At 40.7% G+C, this 21,769-nt stretch overlaps 2 protein-coding genes across 4 annotated transcripts in view; one reads left to right on the forward strand and one right to left on the reverse strand.

Annotated features, from left to right (window-relative positions):
• The window catches only part of jmy (junction mediating and regulatory protein, p53 cofactor), a 30,904-nt gene extending 22,502 nt beyond the window's left edge, over window positions 1-8,402 (forward strand). The window contains exons 4-10 of the mRNA XM_082541516.1: window positions 270-439; window positions 968-1,133; window positions 1,482-1,672; window positions 1,790-1,876; window positions 2,187-2,273; window positions 2,809-3,322; window positions 3,586-8,402. Coding sequence (XP_082397642.1) covers window positions 270-439; window positions 968-1,133; window positions 1,482-1,672; window positions 1,790-1,876; window positions 2,187-2,273; window positions 2,809-3,322; window positions 3,586-3,896 — 1,526 coding nt within the window. The 3' untranslated portion in view covers window positions 3,897-8,402. The remainder of the gene's footprint in view (window positions 1-269; window positions 440-967; window positions 1,134-1,481; window positions 1,673-1,789; window positions 1,877-2,186; window positions 2,274-2,808; window positions 3,323-3,585) is intronic.
• A 1,010-nt stretch (window positions 8,403-9,412) lies between these two features.
• The window catches only part of homer1 (homer scaffold protein 1), a 28,283-nt gene continuing 15,926 nt past the window's right edge, over window positions 9,413-21,769 (reverse strand). For 2 of the 3 annotated variants that reach the window (XM_082541526.1, XM_082541524.1), the window contains exons 4-9: window positions 21,596-21,688; window positions 13,799-13,941; window positions 12,930-13,089; window positions 12,726-12,836; window positions 12,526-12,606; window positions 9,413-10,963 (exon numbers count right to left, since the gene is read on the reverse strand). In XM_082541526.1, coding sequence (XP_082397652.1) covers window positions 10,775-10,963; window positions 12,526-12,606; window positions 12,726-12,836; window positions 12,930-13,089; window positions 13,799-13,941; window positions 21,596-21,688 — 777 coding nt within the window. In that variant the 3' untranslated portion in view covers window positions 9,413-10,774. Of the gene's footprint in view, window positions 10,964-12,525; window positions 12,607-12,725; window positions 12,837-12,929; window positions 13,090-13,798; window positions 13,942-14,235; window positions 14,290-21,595; window positions 21,689-21,769 lie in introns of all 3 variants that reach the window. The other variant, XM_082541525.1, reaches the window with a different exon arrangement.

Raw genomic sequence — 21,769 nt, forward strand, 5'->3', positions numbered from 1 at the left:
CTCAAATGGGCTTTATTTACTTCGGATTTCAAGTCAAAGCACTGCTGGTTTGTCCATTTTAGGCATTTAACGCTCCAGAAATAAACTATAGCGTTTAGGCCAAACCATTTTCTCACATGTTCTTTTTGCTCCAAATGATTCAAAACTATTAACCACAATTATGGTCATTAAACTGCTGTTTAAATGTCTAATCATTTGCCAGATAACTAGCTGACTAATCTCTGCAGCTCTAGCCCTTTTCACTTACTTCTTTACTGTATGCGTTATAGCTCTATACGAGAGGATGCGAGCTGACCAGAGAAAGTTTGGGAAGTCAGCGTGGACAGCGGCGGTTGAACGCATGGAGCGGCTGCAGTTTGCCGTTTCCAAAGAAACTCTGCAGCTCATGAGGGCCAAAGAGATCTGCCTGGAACAGAGGAAACATGGCTTGAAGGAGGAGGTAAAACATAACATGCTGATGCTGCTGAAAAACCCCCCAAAAACAAATCACACATGTGGACCAAGATCGGTGTCAAAATTCTGAAGTGTATCTGGGTGTGTTCTGAAAAGGTGGTGCTCAGTCCAGTCAGGTTTGTTTTTAAGAAGCCACAATAAGAGGACATGGATATAGTGAAGTTAACAGAAGAGAAGAACTCGAGATAATAGCCGTGTTGGAAAAATGAGCTCATGGCTGTGGCATCCTGTAATGGAGGGAACAACTTCCTGGTCTGCAGGAGTGGAAATGACTCACTGGGAATGACTGTCAGGTCAAATGTTTGCTGTGCATTTGAAAATACACTAAAACTAAAAATGTACCTGGTCAGTGTGTTGTAGCATAGCACTTAGAGAAGACACAAACACTGGCTCAGCTTCCACCGGATCTGTTAATGTGAAATATAAATGCACAGTCACTCAGGTAGAGCTTTTGGAAAATCCTGTGGACGGTGCCCTTTGGCCTTTGAAATAGTCTCTGTGGTTGTTGTTGTAGATGCAGAGTCTACAGGGTGGGGAGGATGCCATGCTTCGCCTGGACCAGCTGGAGGCGCTGTACTATGAGTTACAGCTGCAGCTGTATGACATTCAGGCCGAGGTGCTGCGCTGCGAGGAGCTGCTGCTCACTGCCCAGCTGCAGAGTCTGCGCAGGCAGATGACAGGTGAGCATCTCTGTAGATGGTTTGGTTCAGGTTGTTATTTTTCTTTCTCTTTTTCTGTTATAGCTCAGTGTGTCAGACTCATGACTGATGCTTACATGTGCTGAAAAATGTGGTTTTCAAGTATAAAACAAAATGTTTTGGCTTCTCATTGGTTTCCAACCTCATCCTCCAGTTAAGTCCTTTGCTTATCCCGTGGCACCACAGCTGTCCTGCTTTGACTTTATCACCAGTACCACTTTTTCTTCTACTCATAGTCAGTCAGAGATCAAATCCTCGAGCCATTGTTACGAGCTGTATAAGCTGCACAAGCAGCATTTGAATCTTCAATGTCTTCTGATTTTCTGCCAGAGCGACAGGATGAGGTGGTGTACTACGATACCTTTGAGAGTCCTGATGCCATGAAGGGTGTAGAAGACCCCACGACCCCACCGTCACCCCTCAGAGAAGAAGAACTCTGCACCCTGCAGCAGAGGACCCGGCAGCTCGAGGCCCGCAGGGGCCGCATCACTGCCAAGAAAGTCTACCTCAAAAATAAGAAGGTGAATTACCGATGGATAAAGATACGGTCGTGTGCTTTATCTCCTGTGGGTTAAGGATCAGTTTGACAGGTCTGTCTATAATAACATTATGTTTGTGTTCTGTTCTTCCTCAAATAGGAAATCTGTATCATCAATCACAAGCAGAAGATACAACAGCGCCAAGGTAGCCATACTGACAGCAAATCCCTGCAGGAGCTGCAGCAGGTAAGAAACTTCTATCTGTGGCTGCAAGGGATAGGATTTATATATTCACTGTTCTACTCTGTCAGTAAATGAAGAGATGATATTACCAGTTAATTCAGTGCAGTTTTATTTTTATAGCACCAGAAAGAAAACAGGGAGTCCACTTTGATGCTCACAGACATGGCAAATATTCTGTGGCAATGATCGAACTTTTTTGATTTAGAGCTTGCTGCGAGACAAATTTCAAATATCGATACCAAAGCAGTGAAAGCAGCAATTGTTCCTCACCCTGCTACAACACATTCATCTCATTTGCTGTTTCTGTGAAAAGGGAGATGAAGATGATGAAGCTAAGCGAAACGCCAGAGTGAGTCAGGAGAGGCAGAGGACACTTGACAGGCTTCGCAGCCTCAAGCAGGTGAGGACTTAACATAAACACACACGTCATCTGAGGAGGAACCTTCACTGAATCCTCCTCAAACACCAATGATTAGTAACTTTTCGTTTTTTTAGTTAAAAGATGATTTTGTGTTTGTCCACAGTGTTTTATGTTCTTGTAGTGACATCTACATAGTCTTGATACATTAACCTCCTAAGACCCGAACTCTTCCACAGCATGCATTTTTAATTTCTCTTTGATATTTGGGCTGATTGGGACCCGATGGATGTAAAAACAAAGAACCTGATTTTTGTTTCTAAGAAAAGTGAGAGCCACATATGAGGATATTTGTTTCAAATTTCAATAAAACAGTGGCAGTATAATGTCCTCGTAAGTGGATATCAGGCACTTGTAGAGCAAAATGTAGTATTTTGGTCTAAATAACCCAAATTGTGATGTCCACATATGTGTACGCCAGGTCCTAGGAGGTTAAAGCAAAATCATGTGTGTAATGTTGCGTAAACTGCACTCAGTCCTTCAGCTTTACTTTCTTTCTTGCTGCTTCCCCACACAGAGGTATCCAGGCCAGGTGACTCTAAAGTCAGGCCGCCTGCGCCTGAGTCAGACTCACAGTCGGAGGCGTGCTGGGCAGCAGCCCAGCACCCAGGCTGCCGGCGTTCAGACCGACTGCATCTCAGATCTCCCAGAACTCTCTGCTCCTCTCCCGCCGGACGCGTACGGCTGCGACAGCGTCTCTTTACCTGCGGTCGACCTCCAAGGCCTCGATCCCTCGCCTCCCTTCCTATCGCTGCCCCCACTCTCAGCCACGCCGTCAAACTTTTCACTGGGTCCCCCTCCCCCGCCTCCACCGCCTCCTCCTCCGCCTCCTCCACCACTTCCCACCTCAGAGGACGACCAGCAGAAGAACCTCACAGCCGTCACACTTCAACACCAGAAAGGCGAGTCTGACTCCACCTCGCTCCCGCTGGCTCCATTTTCCCCTCGATTCTTTGACAGCAGCCAGCTGTTAACGGCGAGGAAAAAGCTGCGGAAGACGGCTTCTCTGGACTCGTCGCAGTGGAGGAGAGGTGGGCAGGGAACTTTTCATTGCAGTAGAGACCTTCATGGTTGGTTAATACTACAAATGTTTAATGTAAGGCACATAACACTCATTCGGTACCTACTTTTAAATGAGGTAATTTAAGCATTTTATCAGTCACAGGAAATGGTGTATTTAAACAGAGGTTGGAGCTAAATTGTGTGTCAGCAGTAGGTTGTTTGGCTGTGTGCTAAACGGCGAACCAAGCCTCTAAACACTGTGAGGCTAATTGTCTCTGCCCTGTGTTCTCAGCGAGCTCTCCCATGGATGAGGTGCTGGCATCACTCAAGCGGGGCAGTTTCCACCTGAGGAAGGCTGAGCTGCGGGTCTTGGGCCCGGATCCGGATGACGACAGCAACAATATCCTGGCTCAAATCCGACAGGGCGTCCGGCTTAGGAAGGTACGGACCAGACCGGAGCAGCAGCGTCATCCCAAAAGCTTCCCCCACTCGGCCGACGCTCTGACCCGCAGCATTCACGAGGCTCTGAGGAGAATCAAGGAGGCCTCTCCTGAGTCAGAGTCAGAGGATGAAGGTCTTCCCTGCACTGACTGGGAAAACTAATGCGGTTCATCGAAGGAATCTTTTAAACCCCCCCACCTTTTTGTTTTGTTTTTTTAACACAAAGAGTTTAAACAAAGTGAAACCAAGTTAAGCAGGCAAGCCAGGGTTAAGTCACCTGGAGATTTCTTGGTGCAATTTGAACAAAAACCCTCGATTTTTCTTTTTTTAATATATATTAGAGGATTTTTTTCTTACTCATGTACGCTGTTTGTAAAGATGGACCACTAATCTTTTTTTTTTTTTTATGTCATTGCTGTGGCTCTCTGGGCGAGGATACAACCTCTGACCTCTCATCACGTCCGAGTCGTACTGTAGCTTGCTGTGACGGGTTTGTTTGAGGACACGAATTTTGCTCACAGTGATGGTAAACCTTCAGTCTGAGCGTTTACATTTTACTACACAACAAGCATTTGTACTGTACATCTTTTTAAAGGAATAGTTGGACTGAGTGCATACGAGAGTGGTATTAACATTCATATTTACAAAATCGCCAAACTTTGACTTTGAGATGAGGTTTTGTGTAATCACCCACGCAGTTTATCGGAATCAATTTGAACGTCCAGCATCTGTTTTAGGGCTTTAGAACTGTGAAAGCACCTGATTGCAGTACAAAGTGCCCCCAAATACTCTGAGGGCTGTTAGAAAATAATCCAGTTAACTTACAAATGTGTAAAATCCCTGTTTACCTGCACCTCACACAGGATGAGACAACTCGGCCGGTCATCAAAGACAAACGCAAACTTGTAGATTTGCTGCTTTTCAGCTCTAAATATGTGTGAGAATAACAGACCTGGGGCCAGATTTACTCGATGTGATGCTACTAATGCAAGAATGTGCTGATAATGCTCATAATGTGCAAATCTAACCACCAGTTCAACCATTGCAGTCTCCTGAGGGCAGTGTAAACGAGTGGGTCAAAAACATGCAGAGCGGACGAGGAAGCAAGTAATCCAGCAAGTGTAGGTTTTCACTCTAAAACAGCTGAAGGAGAATCTATATGTTTTGAGACAAAGACGAACTCTTCTGTTAGAACTCGATGAAGTCTGCGTGGGATCTTGGAGTTTGGGACAGCTGTTCTTGGGATAATGGTCTCAGGCAAGACCAGAGTAAGGCCAACCCCAAACCATCTGTCTGTCGAATTTACTGTAACTGTAAATGTGCTCATGACTCTGTTTCACTCCTGCATGCTGCGTGAGGCTGCTCATATTCAGGACAAAGACAAGACTCAAATAGGTTCAATAAAATGACAAATTCAACTCAAAAATGCCTGAACTTAAAAGGCGTATTAGGGTCACGGTGGTTCATATATGTACACAAACGTTGTACATTTTTTTTAGAAAAAAGTGTCAAATGTACGAGGAGAAAAAAAAGTACAAATTTACGAGAATAAAACTCGGAAAAGGGAATCTGTCGTTACACGTTTCCAGGTTAAGTTAGAAGAAATTCAGATATGTGAACTCCTGGGACTAATAAGCCATACAAATATGTTCGGTATGCCTTTTTTCAAGCATACCAAACCAACTCCATGCATTTAAAAGTCATCCTCTGACCTGTACAGACAGCACTGGGATCATAAAGTTCAACACTGAAAAAAGACGTTCATATCAGCAATAACTTTGTTCTCATTTATGTCACCAACATGTAGATTCTGGGTGCTCCATTGCTGCAAATAGTTAAAAAATAAAAATAAAAAAGCTTATAAGGAAATGATATTAAATGTTCTCTTAACTGAAAGTCATTTAGTAATTTCCCTTGTAAAAATTGCCAATTATTGATAACAATAGAAGCTCGTTTTTACATATGGTTTGATTAATGGGATATCTATGTATTATACGTTTCGGCATTACACTTTGCAGACGGTCCCTGTGTTGTTAGTCCAGGTCAGAGCATGACTGGAAAAACATGAACATGCTGGAAAAAAGATGTTGTTGTTGTTCTAATGAGTTATTGATCCCAGAAGATCAGCTGAACCTTGAAAAGTAAAGCGATGCTTTTTGACTGAAACAAAAGCCACAATTTTTTTAGTTTTTCTCTTAAATCTGTCGATTTTTTTCTTCTTTGCACTCTGAACTGAAAAATCTGTCTAATACATAAACATAAAGCCAGCCACAAAGAAAACCTGCCGGCGTCTTTTAGCTTGGTGCCGATGTAGACCAGTAGCACATCTGGCCCCTGGTGTTCCCGTCATAGTCACACTGTAACACTGTAATCATCAGCACACAAAGAGCTGTGGTTTTACATAACAAGCTTTATCTGTTGTTGTGCATCCTCCACTTCTTTTATAAGGATGCCGTTAACACCAGGTCAGTATTTTGACAGATGTATACCTGTATGACATTTCTATTTTAGCTCCATTTGAAGTATAAATGATTTCTTGAATGTAGCTTTGGATGTTTTCTGTGTTTGGCAGAGTTTACTGTCCACCTTACAGATGGAAATATTGTTGGGACCAGATTCCCTTTCATTTATTACTTTGATCTTGATTCATCATTGACAAATAGCAGAACCAAAAAGCAAAAAAAAGTAGATATGAATCACTATAATGGAGCTCGGCTCTTTAGATACAGATCCACAGATTGTTATCGGTCTAGAATTTCACATCCTCTAAAATAAGAATTTGTCATTTCTTTCTTGTTTATTTCTGCTTTTGTGCTAGAAACAAATTCATCTTAATTTTAAAATATAACTGCCTTTTAATCTCTTTATCGTGTTTTTTTTTTTTTTTAAAGAATTCAACAGTGCAAAATTGATCTGGCAAAAAGAAAATATTGACTAATATCGGTAAAATTGTTTTTTTGGGGTGTAGCGTCAGTCAAGAGGGGCCGATATCAGCTGGTAGTGTAATGATATTTGGCTGATATGTTGAAATTTTAGAATTTTATTTGTTTTTGTTTTTTGTTTTGTTTCTTTTTTTCTGTTTCATTTAGCATGTGATAGTTAGCTGCACATTAGCTAACCGTAACCTAGATATTTGACACATTTGAAGACATTGCTTTTGGCTTTAGGAAACGGTGATGGGTGTTCTTCCTTCTTGTCTTTATTTTTTACTATTATCTCCACACAATGAAAATAACCAGCATATTATTTTGTAATAATTCAGATGCTTTACACGGTGTGGCAGGGATTCATAGATGAGCTTTAGGAGTATGTGTGACGTTTCTATTTATTGTGCTGTTCTCATTTGTTGTTTTTACTGTCAGTTTCCTCACCTGAGAGATGCTGTCTTTCCACTGCCTTCTTTTATGAAAGATGTTTTCCGAGCTTGCTTCCTTACCTTATTTACTGGAGTTGTTGATGTGTGTGTGTGTGTGTGTGGGGGGGGGGTTTGGTTTGGTTTTTAATATCTGTTGAGAAAACTTGTTAACTGAAAAACTAATCCCACATTTTCCTGTTTGATAAGCCATGCACTGAGTGAGCAACATGTCATATATATATATCTTCTTTTTTCTTCTCACATATGCTGACATTGCACTGATAACATCAGTGCTGCTGTGTTTGAATGATTACCAGCTTAGCTTAGCATAAAGACTAAAAACAGAGCTAGCTTCTCTAGCGTATCTAGCGATACTTAATGAGTTTTAGACGCTAGTTTTGTTTTGTTTTTTTATGATGTAATTATGTCAAAGCAGGACTGTTACTTGGCTGATTTTAAACACAGACCATCAAATTCTGACAAACCTGAATTTGGCCTTGTTTAAAGTAATAAATAACTACACATAGCAAATGTTAGGGAAGTGTGTTTATGTTTCATGTGTCTGAATACTGGATTTTTTTAAAATGAAAAATCTTTTTCGTCTCTAAACTAGCAGAAGTGGAAACACAGACTCAACAGTATTGCTCCTAAAATTCCTGTGGGGTTGTGTTCTAGTCTTCATGCTAAGCTAAGCTAACTGTAGCATTATGTTTTCTGCATACTGTATAACAGGAAGACAATTAGTTGACTGTCAGAGTAAAAGACTGCTGCTAAGTGTTAAAGTCATCATGAATAATTTGCACGCAGTTCCTCTTCACCCAGTTAGATTTTTAAATATATCTGTATGAGTGTAAACCTTTGGCAGCAGATGATCTGACTTTCTCCTTTTCTTTTCTTTTTTTTTTTTTAACTTTTACAGGGTTTGTTTTTTTGGGGTTTTTTTTGTAACCATTTTAACTGTTAGATTTCAAATTCCACCCATAACTCTTTGTCAGTTTGACCTTTACGACCTTATGCATGTGATTGGTTTGATGACAAACCAGTTACAACGTAAGTGCAATAACGAAGATTGGGGGGGGGGGCTTTTAAGAATGATACTGTAATGAAATGTAAATCATGAAAAATATATCCGCATGCCTAAATGTATTGAAGTATTTATTGAAACTTCATATTTTAAAGAATTTTTAAAGCGTACAAATGTAAATGTACTTTAAGGTTTTCTTTTTGTTTCCTATCATGACATTCCTCTCTGCTTTCTAAAGGCCATTTATAAATATATATGTATATTTTTTCCTTTCAAAATAAAATGATGCACCAAAATGTTGTTTTTGAATCTTTCTTTAGAGTTTAACCCCCACATAATATGCTGTTATCATTCTAGTCCATAATCCATTTACAGAATCCAAAACTCATATTTTTATTCACCTTCCTGAGAATCATTGCTTTCAAGTTTATTCCCACAGACAGACAATTAAACAACACGTCTGTGTTTTTAATAGTTTTAATTGCTCCCCTTTCTTAAAGAGGAAACCCACCAACCCAGTCTGCTAATCCAGAGTAGACACTGCTGAGGAGCTGTTCCCCATCATCCCCAGACTCTGCTTCTTCTTCGAGGCTTGAGGAGATCCTCAAACTATTCTTTCCACAGCGTAGCTAAATCACCAGCACTCCATCCCACTATACAGTGTGGGTACTGTTTCCTCCTGAGATTGTTTGCCAGAATTGCTTTAAACCTGACCAAAATTCTTTGTCAGTGAACTCAACGAACTCTTCCCAGACCTTATTTCAAATAGTTTTTCTAATATAACACCTAATCACAACATAATTAGTCTCAAGGTGCTTTATATGACCCTACAATAATACAGAGGAAACCCCAGCAATCAGACGACCTCCTACAAGCAAGCCCTTGGTGACAGTGGGAAGGAAAAACTCAGGTACAGACATTGATGCATGTCTGTACCTGAGGTTTTGCTTCAGCTGCTGCCAGAGCTGCACTTTGCTTGGCCTGCCAGTACCTGATGAGTCCTTCAGTTTGACAGGTCCATTCAAAACACCATTAGAACATTGTGGGAACGTTTCCTGCTAGTTGAGATGCAAAATCAAAAACATTCATGGATTTAAATGCTTCAGGTTGACGTGCTGAATGCCTGGAAAAGTGACGGTATGCTGGTACTTAAATAGTCCAAAGAACAAGCTTTGAAATAGGACGCAAGTTAAAACTTAAACCAGGCAAGTCTAACTGCAGTCAGGTTTATTTAAACCAGGTTTATGACAGCAGGGCTGGTTTACTGTGCAGTATGCTCATTAAAACACAGCTGCAGCATTTTCATTTGGTTTTCTTTTATTAAAAACAAAATTACAATTTGTGTCTGTAAGCATGTGGTTAAATCAGTATTTCAAAGTCTTATTCAAATGTTTCTTTTTTCCCTTTACAGCACAAAAATCCATCCAAGTGTCCCGAATGTACCCGCGCTAACAACAAGCCCTTAAATAGTGTTCTTCAGGTGTACACGCTGAATCGTATTCCTCTCATTTTTGGCAATAGTAAATCCCACCAAATAAAAAGTACCGCTACTTAGCTACCATTGATGCATGTCTGTACCAAAGGCAACATCAGCAAAAATTCAGATCTGTACAGGAAAACATTATTTGGCAAAAGAAAAAAAAAACTGCAGTCAACCCGCCGCATTTTCCTTTTTCCTTCGATAAACAGCTCAAAAATATTGCCAGGTTTCAACATCTTGACACTCACGTACCACATGATAAAAAAAGATTAAGTGAAAATGAGATGTAAATAAAGATACTTTGATTTTGTACAACTTCCATCATAATAATAATCATCATTGTCACAAATTTCAGTAATAAATTAACAAAAAAAAGGATTCAATCATTGCACTTCATGTCGCAACAGAAACAAAGAGGGGAAATGAAACATCTGACTCACTCACACACACATGAACAAGTGCACTATGAATCCGTTATATCCTTTAAAAAAAAGCATATAGAAAGAAAGAAAAGACGTTTGAGTAAAATCCCACCTCGATGTCTTAAACGTATCCAAGAGGAGTAAAATTACCTGAAAGTGAGAGTGGAAAATGTTTTTGTAAACCCTCTGGTGCTGCCCTTTTGTATTGCTCATATATTTCAGAAGAATATTTCACGATAGATACCGACGTCCTCCGGATCCTCTTTGTGTCGAGTCCCCACAACAAATAACCGAATGGATCTCAAGAGTTTATTTGGCTGATGGCGACGTGGGTTTTAATAAAGATTTGTGCCTGGAAAAAAAGTCGGAAAGAGGAAAAAAAAGAGAAAAAAAAAACAAGAACAATCGCAGACTCTGAGTGACTGCATTTGAACGCACCAAAGCAACGTTTAAAAGAAAAAAGCGAATTTCGCCTTTAATGTTTCCGTAGAGCGAGGAAAGCTTCTGTGGATTTGTCCAGAGTGGAGCGGAGGGGAAGGCTTCACATGGCGGTTTGTAAACGATCTGAGCGTGGATGTGTGTTAAAGTATAAAGTCGTGTGTAAACCTTTACACGCGTGTGGGAGGAAAAAAACAAAAAAAAGAGAATTCAAGTTGTCAGTGAGCAGGTGAGTGCCGACATGCGGTAAAAGTCTCGGCGCTGGCTGCTGTGTTGGTGGAGGTGGTTGGAGGTGGTGGCACAGTCTTCGTCTCTCTCCGTCTAGCTGCCCTCCAGCAGCTTGGCCAGTGCGTCCCGCAGCTCGTTCAGCTCAAAGATTTTGCTGTCCAGCAGCTCCAGCAGGGAGCGCAGGCTTTTGCGAAAGGCTTCCCGCTCCAGCTGGCTGCTCTCCAGACGCTGCTCCAGATCAGTCAGCTGGGCCTCCAGCGTCTGGTTTCTCACCTCCGTCTCCTGATAGAAACGACACACAACGCTTTTTAAAAACTCACATTTTTAGCTTCATATTTGTAATTTGGGACTCCACTGAAAATCCTTGTTTAGTTTAAACAAGCCCTTTATGAAGCCTTCGTGACCCATTCGCATTTTTTTTTGTCTTTGCTGGTTAGCAGCACTGGTAATATTTTTTAACTCGGGCTTCAACCAATGCAGTATGGACGTTTTATTAATGAACCTCATGTTGGATTTTCTAAAAATGTTTACGTTGGATGCCCTTCCTGACACAAGCCTCCCCTTTTATCGGGTACTAGGAGTACACTGGCCACAGATACGCAGTCCATTACATTATACAGATTGATCATATTTAACATCAAAGCCTTCTTTGAGCAGTCTTGAAGGAACGGGGTCTACAAACAGAGGAAGTACTTACTGAAGTTACCTCGGATCAATCAGAAAGAAAGAGCTTAAATAAATATCAGTAGTTTTGAAAGTTTCTGTACATAATAATACATCTGTGGGGTGGCTATAAATAATTGTTTTCTCCAATGGTTAAAATTTCATTTGTGAAGACATTCATGAAGTCATTAAGGTTAAAGGAATATATCGCTACAGTGCTGAAGAGAAACCAAAGGTTGTTCTTATTTCCTTCAATCAGTGAGGGATAATAAGACGTTCTAGCTTCACAGAGGGCCGTTTTATAGAGCAACAAACTTTCGAGTTATCTGCTTTTAAGTCACATGTTTGTGACATGGACTGGAGTATGTCTGATTAGAGGCTTTCTTCCTCAGAGGAGCTACAGTATCCAGAATCATACACAGTGAGGCTGTAACACTAAACAGGTAATGGCATTATCACTTGTGGCCAGATAATGCCATTAAGCGGCACCAAAAGACAACACCACCACCCACACAGCCAAGGGGCTTGCAGACGTAGAGTTGCAACTGCCTGTATCAGAAAACCTGTCAATCACTGTGGCCACACCCCTAACTCCAACATCTGGATGCACTGCAAATTAATCTCTACCAGGCTATAAGCATTCTTTCTAATGCTGTAAAGTTAGCCATGATACTTTATGAGGACTGACTTAAGTGGCCAATGGAGGAAGTGCAGTTTTTGGCACTTCTGTGCGCCAGTTGGTTAAAAAATACGGTTTTGTAAAAAGATAGCAACCGCCAAAAGACGCTGAAATACTGGTCCACAATCCATGTTTTACATATACGGTGAATTTTTGAAATATTTATACTAAATACAGTCTGAAACAAGCTCCTCCTTCGTTAAAAGTTCACTTCACCCCTCACCTGGTTTCCAAAGACAGAATCACATTTGTAACTGTTTTATTAACATCTGTTACTGTGTGGTCAAGCAGTTTTCACAAAAATTAATATAATGCACAAATTGATTGATTTTATTATATTTGTTGATGTTATTATGAGGAAAAGACAAGTCTGCAACCCATCTGGCACCACTTCCTGGACTTGGGATGGTCATAGATGGAGTCCTTTTTTTGCTCTTTCTTACTCACTATTTACAGACTGCATTAATCTTTATGCAACACATGATCATTGAGCAATACTCACCTGTAGCCTCTGTGTGAGGGAATCTCTTTGGGACCTAAACTCATTGGCACTCTCCACCTCTGCTTTAAGTCTCTCCAACTCCTGCAAGCATGATCAGAAAGAGTGTACAGCTCAGAACAGATGGTAAACGCACCAATCAAAGTCCAGGCATGCAAAATCCACGACTTCAACCCAGTAGGACGAACAAGCACTCCTTGTACCTCCTCTTTAGCCTTCAAAGCCAACTCCAACTCTTCTATTGTTCGGTTGAGTTCAGTCTTTTGAGATTTAATCCCCGTCGTTTGGCCGCTCACGCACTCCAGCTCCGTCACCTGCAATCCAAAAAGGAAAAGAAAAAGCATTCAGACGTGGTAAAATGGGATCACGCAGTGAGTACTTTCCTGTGTGCAGGGACAGAGTGATACCCGTTTGTGTAGCCTCTCAGCTTCTTCCTGATAGGCTGCCAGCTGCTGCTTCCACTGTTTGACATTGGCTGTAGATTCAAGAAGAGCCGCCGTCAGTTTGGCATTGTTCCCCTTCAGCGCCGCAAGCTCTGCCTCCCAGTGCTTATTAATGCTGGATGAACTGAAAATGGACAAAGGAGGAAAGGGAATAACTGGAAAAAGGTGAAAAACGCCCTTCAGAATGTTCTTAAGCCCACAGTGACTTTCAACAGCATTTGGTGTAATTATTACTATACATGAGGTGTGTACATGCGTGCTTATTTTCAGCTTCGTGTTATTCTAAACGGAAATCTATGAGGGAAAAGATGGTGGCTGTCCCGTTCCAAAGAGCCAATCAAAGGCTGGACCAGGACTGTGCGCTGATGTACAAGTGCAGTATTTCTCAGCCTGCTGTGACCATAATACAAATTAACAAGGCATCTGTGGAGTGCTCCGGTGGGATGAGCAAAGATGCTGATCATGTGGGAATTTCAGGCAAAAACAGCTAAATGTAATAAAATAATAATAATAATTCTTTGACAGCTGATTCTGTTTGGTTACCATGAAAATTCATCTTCTTTCATTTACACAGAGGCTTCAAAAATAAAGAATAAATCTTCCCACTCAAGTGTGCGTGTTGTGAAAAAAGGTGCCCTACAAAACCAACAGAATATTTCTCTCTGTGCACCCTAGAGCTGACCACCATGAATAATTCTTTGTGTTTCAGGCTTCCAGACTGTTTAATATGAATGAAGACCCAGCTGAACTAAAATAAAGTGCTGAAAAGTGATGTTACACGCTACTAAACAAGAAGTGCGACTGTTTCTGCGATCCAGTGAACTTTGGTTTACCTGTGTGAGAAGGGCAGTGCATTCTGGGAAGGCTCTGCTCTGGCTTCGGGGTGCTGAGGTGTATCTGGTGTAACTCTGTCATTGTCTGTACCGTTGATGCTCTCTGAGGTCAAAGGTGACTGCAGATCACCTGGGGCTGACTCCTGATTTGGCACATTTGTGAAAGTGAAAGAAACAAAAGAAAACAAACAAAAAAAATGTCACTTCAACACTTTGAGAAATTGATGCTGAGAGTTAAGACTGAAAGAGTGACACCACACACATCTGTAAGCTAAATAAGAAGCTACGACAAGTTAGCTTAGCTTAGGGGGCGGAAGGTGATGGAAACAGGAAGGGGGATACAAAGACGCCAGTTTGTGTCAACACTCGGGGAAGACTCGGAAAAGGTGCTGTCAGATCTGAGACAACAAAGTAATTTTTCTTCCATTTGTCTTTACCTTCTTTATAACAGGTTTGTTGACTGACAACACATTCCTTTTTACGGTGCCACCCTGAGGACGAATCGTTTGGGAGAGCAAAAGGAGGCAAAACAGGCCACACAAGGTGTTAGCTTAGTGGCTACAGCAGCATAACGTGGACATGATGCCGAGAACAACACAAAAAAGCAAAACACGGCAAACACAGCAGCGATTTCCACAGTTAGGGCTCTCCAAGTAGAATGGTAGCATTTAAATATTAGCAAATACAATGTGTAATATCTCAAGAAAGAAACTTCTCATTCACCTCATAGAGATACCTAAGAATTGATAGCTTTGCATGATTCACAATAATACTTAATCATCTTATCTTATACAGACCCTTTGTGCAGCCCCTAAGTTCACCCTGTGTCAAAAAAAGGTGTTTGTGCACCCTTTTAGTCAACTATCTTCTGATTGGCTGCCCCTTGTAAGCAGGTTTAAACAGTAGATGCTCTGTGCCGACAGCTCACACAGGTGACCATATTAGAGATATATACTTTAAAACAGCAGTCTTTAGCAGATTCAGATCTGAGTCTAAGTCTAAGTCTTCTTCTTATAGTGTTTTGAGTTTGGATGAGGAGGTACGTGTCAAGTTTAACATTTCATTGTAAAGCACGGTGATCAGCCCTATATTGGTTGGACTAAGTTGTAGGAGAGTTTCTAATAGTGTAGGCCCTGGTAGAGGGCTTGAGTCTGAAATCTGGGAACGAATAACGTGCCTGGCTTGCAAGTATCTGAAAAAGTGTGATGGTGGTAGACTGTATTAAAATGTACCATCTTAAGAAAAAACAAGCTCACTTTGACTTCGACGACAACACGTCTCAAAGAAAGTTGTGATGGGCACAAAAAACTACTGCAAAAATTAAGGGTACTCAAAAGAAACAGCTGGAGGAACATGTTGTAACAAATTAAGTTTACTAGTAACAGTAATGTGACTGAGTACAAAGAGATCCTCTTAGAGAGGCCACTTTCACTTTCACTTCGTTCTTGAGTTATTGTATTCACAAACTGACAAAGTGAAGTAGGTTTACAGATCTCAAAAAGCAACACTTCACACCACAATCTAAAGAAACTCAGGTTTTCTGGACCCCAACTAACCACGGTGCGAGCCATTATCCACAAATGGAGAAAACTTCGAACAGTAGTGAACCTTTCCAAGGTTCCAGTCTACCAAAGTTTCCTCTGAAAGCGCACTGACAACTCATCCAGGAGAACAACCTCTAAAAATCTGCAGGCCTCACTTGCCTCAGTTTAGGTCAGTATTCATGAGTTAAGTATTCAATTCAATTCAATTCAATTTTATTTATATAGCGCCAAATCACAACAAAAGTCGCCTCAAGGCGCTTCATAGATACAGAGAAAAACCCAACAATCATATGACCCCCTATGAGCAAGCACTTTGGCGACAGTGGGAAGGAAAAACTCCCTTTTAACAGGAAGAAACCTCCAGCAGAACCAGGCTCAGGGAGGGGCGGGGCCATCTGCTGCAACCGGTTGGGGTGAGAAAAGGAAGACAGGATAAAGACATGCTGTGGAAGAGAGACAGAGGTTAATAACAGATATGATTGAATGCAGAGAGGTCTGTTAATACATAGTGAGCGAGAAAGGTGACTGGAAAGGAAAAACTCAATGCATCATGGGAATCCCCCGGCAGCCTACGTCTATTGCAGCATAACTAAGGGAGGATTCAGGGTCACCTGGTCCAGCCCTAACTATATGCTTTAGCAAAAAGGAAAGTTTTAAGCCTAATCTTGAAAGTAGAGATAGTGTCTGTCTCCTGAATCCAAACTGGAAGCTGGTTCCACAGAAGAGGGGCCTGAAAACTGAAGGCTCTCCCTCCCATTCTACTTTTAAATACTCTAGGAACAACAAGTAGGCCTGCAGAGCGAGAGCAAAGTGCTCTAATAGGGTGATATGGTACTACAAGGTCATTAGAGCTCTGGGTAGCTCCCCAACTGGGTCTAGACTGGGTCTAGAGAGTATTTTAAATTCAGGGAATTTAAAATAGAAAGTAGCTCGTCCACAGAAGGACTGGTAGCTCCCCTTACGATAAGGGTTCAGATCGCGCGAACAGGTGTGGGATTAGAGCTCTGGGTAGCTCCCCAACTGGGTCTAGACTGGGTCTAGAGAGTATTTTAAATTCAGGGAATTTAAAATAGAAAGTAGCTCGTCCACAGAAGGACTGGTAGCTCCCCTTACGATAAGGGTTCAGATCGCGCGAACAGGTGTGAAATGTGTGTGTTTAGTTAGTTAGTTTGTTTGCTTGTTTAAATCAATTTTAAATCATGCTTTTTATTTGTTTTTGTTTCTAATGTCTCTGTAAAGCACTTTGAATCACCTTGTTGTTGAATTGTGCTATACAAATAAATTTGCCTTGCCTTGCCTTAAGATAAGATGGGGCCTGATTATTTAAGACCTTGTATGTGAGGAGCAGGATTTTGAATTCAATTCTGGATTTAACAGGAAGCCAATGAAGGGAAGCCAAAACAGGAGAAATATGCTCTCTCTTTCTAGTCCCTGTCAGGACTCTTGCTGCAGCATTTTGGATTAGCTGAAGGCTTTTCAGTGAGTTTTTTGGACATCCTGATAATAATGAATTACAGTAGTCCAGCCTGGAAGTAATAAATGCATGAACTAGTTTTTCAGCGTCACTCTGAGACAGGATATTTCTAATTTTAGAGATGTTGCGCAAATGGAAGAACGCAGTCTTACATATTTGTTTAATATGTGCGTTGAAGGACATATCCTGGTCAAAAATGACTCCAAGGTTCCTCACAGCGTTACTGGAGGCCAAGGTAATGCCATCCAGAGTAAGAATCTGGTTAGATACCATATTTCTAAGATTTTCAGGGCCCAGTACAATAACCTCAGTTTTTTCTGAATTAAGAAGCAGAAAGTTAGCGGCCATCCAGGTCTTTATGTCTTTAAGACATTCCTGCAGTTTAACTAATTGGTGTGTGTTATCTGGCTTCATGGACAGATAGAGCTGCATGTCATCAGCATAGCAGTGAAAATGTATGCTATGTCTTCTAATGATGCTGCCTAAGGGAAGCATATATAATGTAAACAGAATTGGTCCTAGCACTGAACCCTGTGGAACTCCATAATTAACCTCAGTGTGTGAAGAGGACTCTCCATTTACATGAACAAATTGGAGTCTATTAGATAGATGTGATACAAACCACTGCAGTGCAGTACCTGTAATACCTACAGCATGTTCTAATCGCTCTAATAGAATATTATGGTCAACAGTATCAAACGCTGCACTAAGGTCTAGCAGGACAAGCACAGAGATGAGTCCACTGTCAGAGGCCATAAGAAGATCATTTGTAACCTTCACTAAAGCTGTTTCTGTGCTGTGATGAGCTCTGAAACCTGACTGAAACTCTTCAAATAAACCATTCCTCTGCAGATGATCTGTTAGCTGTTTGACAACTACTCTTTCAAGGATGTTTGATATGAAAGGAAGTAGAGCAGGGCGATATGGCCAAAAATATTTATCACGATATATATTTGAAAATTTGCGATAACGATATAACCGACGATATAATTGATGCGAGACAAAATACAACTCCACAACATTACTAGCGCAAAAAGACAACCTTCCATTTATTTTCACTTAAACAAGAAGCTGGTTTTTATGTACATTAAAGCTTTATAAAAATGTAACAGTGCAAATGCAAATTCCTTGCTGAAAGTTTAACCAAAAGGCATTTCCAGTAGAAATGGGCTGACACATCCTGAGCATAACCATGTATAATATCCACTGAAGTTAAAAAGAGGTGCTTTGCAACATTAAACTGCAGTGTGCAGTACGTATTTTTCGGACCATAAGGTGCACAGGATTATAAGGCACATTAAGCGAAACAAAGCAGTCAGATAAATCAAACTTTATTAAACTCATTCTTCTTGCTTCCTCCATTTCTGTACCATTGATTCATTAATGTTGAATTCTCTGGCAGCTGCTCTATTCCCATGTTGTTGCAGTATATTAATGACTAACCTCGTATTGTGGATGGATTATCTCAGTTGTTCTCCTGACTGAAGTTTGGTCCGTTTACAGCATCCTGCCATGCGATTGCATTCGTCTCTAACCATGAAGAACCTTCACGTTAACTTTTATAAGTGGAAAAGTGTTAGTGTTCGTCCTCCAGCTTCACTGTTTATGTTATGCTAACATAGCTGTGTCGCTAGCGATCACATAGCACATCATTATATACCAGCTAGCCCAACTTCAGTAACCCTACAAACGTCACTGCTGTTTAGTTTCCTGTCTTCATTTATGTTGGAAGTGATAGCAGAGCTGTACGTTTGATTTTTTTCAGAAATCTCTCAGTCAGAACATGCAATATCATGCTTAGGTAACTAGCGAAACTAGCGAGCTAACTTCCGCTAGCTTCCTGGTAACTTCTAACTCCGTTAAATGTAATAACTTTTGTTTTCATGGATGCCTGGAAGTTAAACTTTATAGTTACACCTGGTAAAGCAGCAATGCTGATCGTTTTATTAAAGATGAAAGAATTTAGACAGTTTTTAACTCTAAGTGATGCTGCAGTGTTGTTTGACCTGAAGCATACGGAGTTTAGGACCCAGATTACTCCCAGATTTAAGAGCATCTTAGTCCGACAAATACGACAATAACGACGGCCGCTTGCATGTTCTGCAAAAAAATGTGCTTTGTTGTGTATCTGACGGACAAACACCAAACCAGTTCCACATCACGGAAGTTGCACCATTTTTACAAACCAATTCTGGTTCATCTGTTTCACTCAACAATCGGCCATGTGCGTATGAAAACAAAGGCACTGCGCATGCGCGTTTTACTCCCATTCTATCGCGATATTTCATTTTCCTATCGTTGCCTAACATTATACCGGTATTACCGTGAACGGTATAATATGGCCCAGCCCTAAAAGGAAGGTTGGAGATTGGCCTATAATTAGCTAAGACTGCTGGGTCTAGAGATGGCTTTTTGAGTAAAGGTTTAACTACAGCTAGCTTGAATGCCTGTGGTACATAGCCGATCATTAGAGATAGGTTGATCATATTTAAGATCGAAGAATTAATTAATGGCAGGACTTCTTTGAGCAGTTTTGTAGGAATGGGGTCTAAAAGACACGTTGATGGTTTGGAGGAAGTAATTATTGAAGTTAACTCAGAAAGATCAATTGGAGAAAAAGAGTCTAACTTAACATCAATGGTACTAAGAGTAGCTGTAGATAATATTACATCTGTGGGATGATTACTGGTAATTTTTTCTCTAATGATAAAAATTTTATTTGTGAAGAAGTTCATGAAGTCATTACTCGTTAACGTTAAAGGGATGGTTGGCTCACAAGAGCTCTGACTTTTTGTCAGCCTGGCTACAGTGCTGAAGAGGAACCTGGGGTTGTTCTTATTTTCTTCAATCAGTGATGAATAGTAAGATGTTCTGGCTTTGCGGAGGGCTTTCTTATAAAGCAGCAAACTATTTCTCCAGGCTAAATGATGATCCTCTAAATTTGTGACACGCCATTTCTTCTCCAGATTACGAGTCATCTGCTTTAGGCTACGTGTTTGAGAATTATACCACAGAGTCAGGTACTTCTGATTAGAGACCTTAGTTTTCACAGGAGCTACAGTATCCAGAGTCGTACATAGTGAGGAGGTGAAATTATTAACAAGATAATCGACCTCTGTAGAGTAGCGTTCAGATAGCTGCTCTGCTCTATGTTGGTACAGGGCATTGAAGATGATAACAGTGGGTGGATTATATTCTTAAACTTAGTTACAGCGCTTTCAGAAAGACATCTACTTTGATAAAGTCTACTCTCCACTGCTGTGTAATCAATTATTGTAAATGTAAATGTTATCAGGAAATGATCAGACAGGAGAGGGTTTTCAGAAAACACTGTTAAATGTTCAGTTTCTATGCCATATGTTGACACAAGATCTAGAGTGTGATTAAAGTGGTGGGTGGGTTCTTTTACATTTTGAGAGAAACCAATTGAGTCTAATAACAGACTAAATGCCATGTTGAGGCTGTCATTCTTAGCATCTACATGGATGTTAAAATCACCCACAATAATTATTTTATCTGAGCTCAGAACTAAATTAGATATAAAGTCTGAGAAATCAGACAGAAGCTCTGTGTAAGGCCCAGGTGGACGATAGATGATAACAAGTAAGACTGGTTTCTGAGTTTCACAGCTGGGGTGAAACTCAGAAACCAGTCACATTTTTCCATTACTGTAGTTGTTGATGACAATCTTTTTGGGTTTTTTTTTTTTAAACAGTCTCTGTCTGTATAAGACAGAGACTGGCAAAAATGGCATCCACTGAGAAAACCACTGCTGACCAAAAGAACACAAGAGCTCATCTCACATTTGCAACAAACATCTTGGGAACTTTTGTAAAAATATTCTGTGGACTGATGAGACAAAAGTTGAACTTGATGGTAGGTTTGAGTCCCGTTACATCTGCTGTAAAACTCACGACATTTCATAAAAAGATCATACCAACTGTCAAACATGGTGGTGGTAGTGTGATAGTCTGGGGCTTCTTTGCTGCTTTAGGACCTGGGACGCCAAAACGTATGGAACAACAATTTCTAATGTCTACTGAGAAAATCATGAAGGAGAATTTTCATTTTCAATTTACAATCTGAAACAAACCAGCAAGTCCACCTCAAATGAAGGTTTTCTTTCAGTATCCAGCTCAAAATCCAAATTTAAATCTGATTAAAATGCTTTGGCATGACCTTGAACAGGCTAAGAAGAAAAACAAAAACCAATGGAGCTACATTAATACAATGTTTCAAAGAAGAGTGGGCTAAAATTCCTCCACAGTCACGTGAAAGACTCATTGCCAGTTATTGCTGCCAGGAGTGGCACAAGTTATTCCATTGAGGGGGCAGGTATGTGTGGATACCTCTTTTCTCTTGGTAAATAAAATCATCATTTAAAAACTGCAGTTTGTATTTACTCGTGTTAGCTTTGTCTATATTCTCTAATATTTCAGTTCCCAGATGGTTACAAACTGTCGTTAACAGAAGAGAAGATGCTACATAGTGACAAGCACGGCCCTGTTCCAACTTCTTTGAGATGTGTTTCTGCTGTCAAAAATCAACATGAGCCAGCATTTTTCTTAAAATTGCAGATTTTTTCAGTTTAAACACTCATGTTATATAATGAAGGAAATATGGGATTATAAGATTTGCAAATTCTTGCATTGTGTTTTTACACTTTGCACAGTGTCTCAACAGTTGGGTTTGTATTACAACAAGTTGCCAGCACTTCTGCATCACCTGTGGTGGTGGTACTAGGTCTGAGGCAGCGGTAGTGTTTTTAATGTCTGTTACCTGAGAGGGCGTGCTGGTGAGCTCCATCTTCTCCTGAGACTTCTCCTTGGCTAACCGTGCCGCCTCCTTGAACTCTGCAAACTTCTCTGCAAACTGAAGTAACAGAAACAACTGATACTACAGCACGGCTGGCAACTGAGCAGCGAGCTCTGGTTTCTGATAGGGCATCGGCAG

Source organism: Aulonocara stuartgranti (genome assembly GCF_965226115.1).
Source record: "Aulonocara stuartgranti genome assembly, chromosome: 7".
Lineage (NCBI taxonomy): Eukaryota > Metazoa > Chordata > Actinopteri > Cichliformes > Cichlidae > Aulonocara > Aulonocara stuartgranti.